The sequence below is a fragment of the Oratosquilla oratoria genome, chromosome 2 (genome assembly GCF_046742065.1).
Source record: "Oratosquilla oratoria isolate Oo_2021 chromosome 2, ASM4674206v1, whole genome shotgun sequence".
NCBI classification, from domain to species: domain Eukaryota; kingdom Metazoa; phylum Arthropoda; class Malacostraca; order Stomatopoda; family Squillidae; genus Oratosquilla; species Oratosquilla oratoria.
This window is the reverse complement of record NC_134778.1, coordinates 50,267,512-50,275,011: the sequence shown is the minus strand read 5'-3', so window position 1 is coordinate 50,275,011 and position 7,500 is coordinate 50,267,512. Positions and strand designations below refer to the sequence as shown.

Below are 7,500 nucleotides of genomic sequence, written 5' to 3'. Positions count from 1 at the left end.
AACAATTCAGAATCATACAAAAAATAACTCGGGAAAAGTATATAACAACTCAGAAAAATTCTAGGGGATGCTATGGAAAACAAGGTTTATCATCACAGTAACCCCAAATGGCGATCCCAAATGGGGACCATGACGCCACAGAGACCTGCTCGCTGTGATTCGCTGGTGACTAGACGAAGGGTCCTTGCCGAAGAGACCACGGGAAAACGTAACTCTGTAGTGAAGAGATGATGGTCAAGAACATGTAAGGGTCCGCTTTTTTTCATAAAGAGCCTCACAGTATGACCAGACTACCTAAGTGCTGGTTTAAGAGATAGAACTGATAGGAATCAAATACGGCCCTGACAGTTTTATTCAGGGCGTAAGCCATGCCTTGTAAGCATCTCCTGCTCTCAACCAGAAGATTCGTTTGTAATTCTTATTTTTTGTACCTGTCAACAGTAGTAAGTTAAATTATGATGTTCTCTTATAGCACCATCAAATAACAATTACATTATGACAATGTACGAAAAACTTAGAAAGATCTTTGTGAAGGATGAGACGACGAGCCTCTTTTAACTGCATTTGATGATGGATAGCTGCTTGTCGAAACTTGCGTGCAACCCCACTTTTACTAATGCTTGCATGTATCTAGAATGTTCTAGCGTCAAATCTTTGATTTGTGATAAATTCTTTTCACCTAGTATACGTGTACCTATTTTTGTTAAATTGTTCCTAGGCAGATTTTCAATAGTATTTCATCAGAGTTTATTTTGCGCAAAAAGACATGTCACCACATATTTTCCCATTGTTATTACATATAGTTTTCCTTCCAAGCAAATTATATTTTTTCTTTTCATTCTGCTAAGCATAATGTCGCTTAGTTTGGTTTAAACAATCAGATCTGCCTAAATACTCAAAAAGGAGCCGACAAAGGATTACAAAGAATTACAAAGGAGGAGCATACCGACAGGAGACCTTTTGGTCCATAACTAGGTCGGATGCAAAAAAATTATAATAATTATAAGTAAATAAATAAGTAAATAGATAAATGAATAAGTAAATAAATAAGTAAATAGATAAATAAATAAATAATAAAAAATAATAATGATATAAATGATAATAATGAAAAAAATTGCGAAAGTTTAACAATTTGAAAGACAGACAGGTAGATAGTAAATAATAATAAAGGGACAGATAAATAATAATAAATAGTCAAACAAACAATAATAAACAAACAGACAAATAATAACAAACAAATAAATAAATATTATGAAATAAATGGTAGGCATTAGAGCATCTTGTTTAGGTGTTTATCTAAACAAATCTTAAAGCTTCGAACTGAACTACATTGCACTGCTTATGCAGGAAGTATATTCCATTCATTAACTACACGGTTGGCGAAGTTATTTCTACTCTTCCAAATTAAGTCTATTTCCGGACAGTTTGAGACCATTATTTCCTCTCGAATTCTCATTCAGTGTGAAAATTTTGTCACTTTTGATGTTGTCAATTCCTTTTAAAATCTTAAAGGCCTGTATCAAGTCACCTCTGAGTCTACGCTTTTATAGAAAAAATAGATTCATATGTTTTAGTCGATTTTCTTATGATTTATTGTTTATATTTTGATTCAATTTTGTGGCTCGCCGTTGTATTTTTTCCAATCTGTCAATGTCTTTAATGAGATTCGGTGACCACACGGAAACAGCATATTCCAATTTATATAGCTTGATAATGAGATACTTTTGAAATCAAAAGATCGCGCAATCAGTCCTAGAAACTTATTTGCTTTCTCAGAGGCTGAAATACACTGCTTAGATGATTTGAGATCGTTACTGATAATAACTCCGAGATCCTTTTCACTATCCAGTTTTGTTAATGAATTGCCAAATTAACTTGTGATCGTATTTACTGTTATTTTCACCTATGTGCATAACCTTGCATTTACTTGTGTTAGATTTCATTAGCCACTTTTCAGACCATTGCATTGCTGTAGTTTATCTAAATCTTCTTGAATATCTAATTGGTTTATGTGATCATTTGCAATTCCGCACATTTTTGTATCATCGGCAAATTTGTAGAGAATACATTTCAGTCCGTGGTCTATATCACTTATATATACTATGAGTGGAAGTGGCCCAAGAACGGAACCCTGAGTAACTCCACTCGTAACATTTTTTCCAAAGGATACAATATATGTTCGCAATCTCACCATTCGCTGCACTCTCAGCATTAAAGATCATCGCTGTCCTTTTATAGCATAGTCGTACATCTAGGTTCGATTTTATTTAGTTCATATCTGTTTTTAAGTTCATCAGTTGCACTACGTGTCTTATCCTCATTCTTAATTGTGAATGAATTCATTACGAAATAGGGTATTATCTATTTAAAAGTTGGTTTTAACTGAGTATAATTTGTAAGATTGCATTGTCGCACCTTCGAATAAAATTAAAATTAAGCTAATGTCCCTTTTAATACGCAGCTAACATTTTGTTTGTTTTTCTTCAATTGATAAGAAAAGCAATTCACTGTTACATTGATGCTAGATGTTATTCTTCTCTCTTTTTATCTTACCACATCCGTACTTTGACCCAACCACTTTGGAGAAATTAACCAGCTTATTACGTTGCACCTATTACGTGGAATAGAGATTATATCATGATCTTAAGAGAACTTAGGTCCATCCGACAACAAAGAACATGGAAAATGCAATTATATAAATTTTCAAGTATACAGCCGTTACTCGCTCTGTGAGGTGGTTAAGCATTGATGCCTTTTCCAAGCTTCTAGGTTTACCACCGTATCCCCTCCCTGCCGTCATGCGCTTGCAAGCAGATTCGAGTGGTTAAGAATATAAGCGGAGGAGGCTGCAAGAGACCATAAGGCCTACACTAGGCAGTTCCATGTCCCTTACCACCTGTCATCCCCACCCATCAAGTTGTCTAACGTTTTCTTAAAACAACCGATATTTTCAGCGCTCACTACGTGGTTACTAAGTCTATTCCTTTCGTTGACCACTCTATTGATCTATTGGGTTCTCTTACGCCTATAAAGTATCCAAGTTCCATTTTAGTTTCTGTGGCATCAAAGCAGCTGTCAACTGTCTCTAATTTTTTTCTTAGCCTCAGCACAAATTACTATTGTACCTGATATGTATATTCAGGGCAAAGTATGATATATTCTGTTAAAAGTCGCCCGACGGCTAAAATCAAACGCAGGCCTACGGGAACTCGAGTGAAAGAGGTTTAGAGGTGAGGAGCTTACACCAGGAAGCGCTTAGATGTGACCAAATCCTTCATTGTTGTTTTATAAGTTCGGATAGAACAGGGCACTGGCAGTCACTGATAGCCGTCGAGGATTAAACTAAGTCCAAAAGTTAGGAGACGAGCACGAATGTCATCGATCTACCATGAGCACCTTAATGATTGAGATTAGAGGCTGGAAACTTTTTATGTTAAGGCGAAAAGTTAATGAGGTTATATCGTGATCATTTGATTGGGAATATAGGAATATGAATACCTCATCACGTGCTAATCGGAGCGTAATTTGATTGCAGAGGAACAGATTGTGGGCTGGGGTACACAAGATCCGGAGACGGAGTATGTATTGTAAAGGAGTGACCCAATTCATGATTGGGTGAGCCGGGGATAAGGGGTGGCCTGATTGGATGATAGGACGGCGATAGGGTGCGTGATTGGATGGTGATGAGGCTGCAAGGGGCGGTGTGGGCGGGTGTACAAGCCTAGGTCATCTATATGCTAACGAGTTTACACTTTAGAGGAAAAGTGGAGTGTCTGGTTTATGATACAAACATCCTACCCTGGCTTCATAAGCCTCAGTGTGTCACGCACACAGTAATTATGTCAACTATTACCATAGTCATAACATATTTATGAAAACTGATAATGATGATTATGGTTAGCCTATGATAATTAATCAGCAACAACACCAGCCCTGTGATCAATATAAGGCAGTCATGAAAATAATCAAATTATAACAGCATTTACGATAACTACCGATCATTCAATTTGCTACTAAGGATTTCTCATGCAGGAGACCCCGACCCCAGATTACCGACCACGCCCACATATTCAGGACACAAGTTACGAAGTAAAGGGATTTTGTGTTGTCCCGTTTAAAATAAGTGAATGTAGAACAGTGTAGTTAAATGTGTTTTGTGTATTCTGTAAGATTCACCACTATAGTTTTGGATCATATATTGAACTGAGGATCGTCAGATGTTACTTTCTGTTACGCCCATGCGTGAATAAAATGTATGTTTAGACATTTTATGGTGATTCATATAATTCATTGTCATGTCGTATGTAATATGTATATGTAAAAGGTAAAAAATATTTCTGTAGTGAAAAATGTTTATTTTGTGAATGTACGTGTATTCATTGTTGCTAAGCACTTACCCCAAATCGTTACTACGATGACGTCAGCAACCCAAAACATATTCATTACCGGCTGGCAAAGCGCATTTGCTCATTTCATTGGCCAGAACGACAAACTACATACTTTTTTGTGTGAAAATAATGTTGTAGCTGCTCACAGACTATATAAGGTGGACCGGACAAGAGAAACGGAGGAGCAGAAACAAGAGAAAGCAGAGACAAAAAATAACACAGCCAGAGACTAAGGAGAAGCAGAAATAAGCAGAATTGTGATACGCCCATGGTTCATCTGAATACTACGTAGAATTCCTCTGCCCAGTCGTTTCGACACAAGAAAGTCCTTTGGATCTCTTTGATTACAATCACCAATTACCGAAACCCGTAAAGGTCAACATCCACGCGAAGTTTTAAGCGTTCGCCATCAGAGTTAATTCGGATATCCTGTCAACGATTACTAGACGAAAACTAAGTACGTTCCTCTACCCTCTCTCTTTGTGCCAATTAACTACAATAAACTAGTCCACCTCCGAAATGTTCCACCAGAAGTTATCAAACATCTGTCTATCCAAACTACTTATTTGTTCCCAAGAGAGCAAGACCGTTCCATACGATTTACGTTGGCACGTCTTTTACCAAACATAACCAAAACTCTCGTCTTCTACCAACCATAATCAAGACTCTCGTCTTCTATCACCCAAAATCAAGACTCTTCAGCCCGCATCTCTAGGTCCTACCTACGAATCTTGTGTAATCTGAGTTAACACACACACATACAAACACACACACACACACACACACACACACACACACACACACACACACACACACACACACACACACACACACACACACACACACACACACACACACACACACACACACACACACACACACACACACACACGCACACACACACACACACGCACGCACACACACACACACACACACACACACACACACACACACACACACACACACACACACACACACACACACACACACACACACACACACACACACACACACACACACACACAAACAAACAAACGAATGCACACTAATCTTTACCCAACAGATCAGGGTTTCGGTTTCAATGGTATGATTTTTTTTTTTCAGCCCTGGGTGGGGACTGAACTCAAGTCCACTTAATCAGCACGCGAACTGTGTATCACTACGTCAGGAAACCGTGTATGGTGGCTGCATATTGGACAATTGGAATTTATTGACAGGGTAGTTTTTTCTACCACGATTTTAAAATGGGATTGTGTCCTGAACGTTGACGTGACAGTGTTCTTGTCTTGGTAGTGATTTCTTTGCTTGATTTTTGGTAACTTTTGATGATGTACAGAATATGGCAGTCTGTTGTAGAGTGTTGTTTTATGATAAATATATATGGAACTATTATAACGGTATCAAACATACGTACATATACCAAAAGGCCCTTTCCCTTTATATGGGAGGCTGTCAGAAAAGGCATGCAAACGACTCCCACCCATCCCTTACTTATCCAACATCCATTTGCTTTCTCTTCTTTCCTTAGCTCCTTATAGATGAAAGGTGATACCTACCACACACCCACTGCCCAGGTCAGAAGCAGTGCAACAAAACGCAATACCTTCACAGGAGGGCCCAACAACTGTAGCTGATTTACCCCCACCGCTTCATTATATGCTGTACCTACTCCCTCATCCACTCAAGATTTTACAGAACATGCAAGATGAAATTTCCTCGTGCCGCGTTAATTAATTAGTTATCCAATCACAATAAATCTCTACTCACACCTATCTCTTGCCCTTTCTCTTCCCTTTTCAAAAGATATTCGCCTTGTACCCAAGTTCCCTTTCACCACATCCATCCATCCCATTTCCACATTCTCTTCAGGTTCACTCAGTCCACCTGTGCCTTCCATACTATGTACAATTGCTAGTACTTCTTCACTCATTCTTTCCATGCGCCCAAACCATCCCAGTATTCTTTGATCAACCCACTCTACCAGTTCTCTTTCCACCCCCGTTCTCTGCCTTGTCTCCTTATTTCTCATTCTAACTATCCTCATAACCTCACCCTAACTTCTTAAATGCTTTATCTTAGACATATTATTTCTGTATCCCTTAAACTTTATGTCTCTACCCTATACAATCTCGTGGGCACAATCCCCAATTTGTAAGTCTTCTTTTTTCGTTCTTTCTTAGCTTCCATTTTCCAATGACACTTTTCATTACCCCAAAATATTTGCTTATACCCTATACTCTATGATCTACCTATAGCCCCACTACTTCATTCCCTGTTATATATAACCCTATATACTTTAAAATTTTTACTATTCCGCTCTCTCCCTGCACATCTCATCGCATTACTTTTGCCAACATTTAGTTTCATCCTTCTTCTCTCACATATCCCCTCAAACTCCGCCATCAGCTGCTGTAGACCAACCATGACCACAGTTCTGCCATCAAACAACTACCGACTAACTGCTCGCTTTCAAACACTATCACATACCATCCTCATCCCTCTTTCATCACCTTCCCGTTCACCCTCTGTACCACCCCATCCATTTACACGTTGGCTTACCATGATGGTATTATATAACCCTAGCGCAAACTCACCTTCTAAAACCACCCACTCTTCCCATTTACTGGAAACATAAGCTTCACTACTCACCCAAGAGCTTTTGACTTCCCTGAACAAAAATAAACCTATCCCAGATTTCTGCAACAACGCCCACAATAGTTTCTTGTCGACCCTGTCATATGCCTTTTCCTGATCCATAAAAAAGACACCTACGAAAGCATAATCTAGAATTTTCTTAATTTCCTAAACCCACACTGTTATCCACCAATTATTCCCTTTGTTCCCACACTAATCCACTTAATAGCCTCCTCTTCCTTGCCAATTACAATTAACAGACTAATTCCTTTAAATTTACTACATTTATATCTATACAAACATTCTTCCAGTCCTGTGGTACATTCTCGTCCCTTAGGCACATATTAAACAACCTCAATGGCCAATCCACTATGACTGTTTCTCCCTTCGTGAGATATTCCACGTGACACCCATCTAACCTAGGTGCTTTGGTAGATTTCATCACTCTCAGTGATCTTTGTAACTCACCTTTTCCTAT

General features: G+C 38.5%; 1 protein-coding gene across 1 annotated transcript in view; it reads right to left on the bottom strand.

The window, feature by feature from the left end:
- LOC143038656 (fat-like cadherin-related tumor suppressor homolog) overlaps positions 1-7,500 on the bottom strand; it is a gene marked incomplete at its 3' end in the record, with an annotated part of 278,347 nt that overhangs the window by 115,909 nt on the left and 154,938 nt on the right. The window contains 1 exon segment of the mRNA XM_076208162.1: positions 146-214. Coding sequence (XP_076064277.1) covers positions 146-214 — 69 coding nt within the window.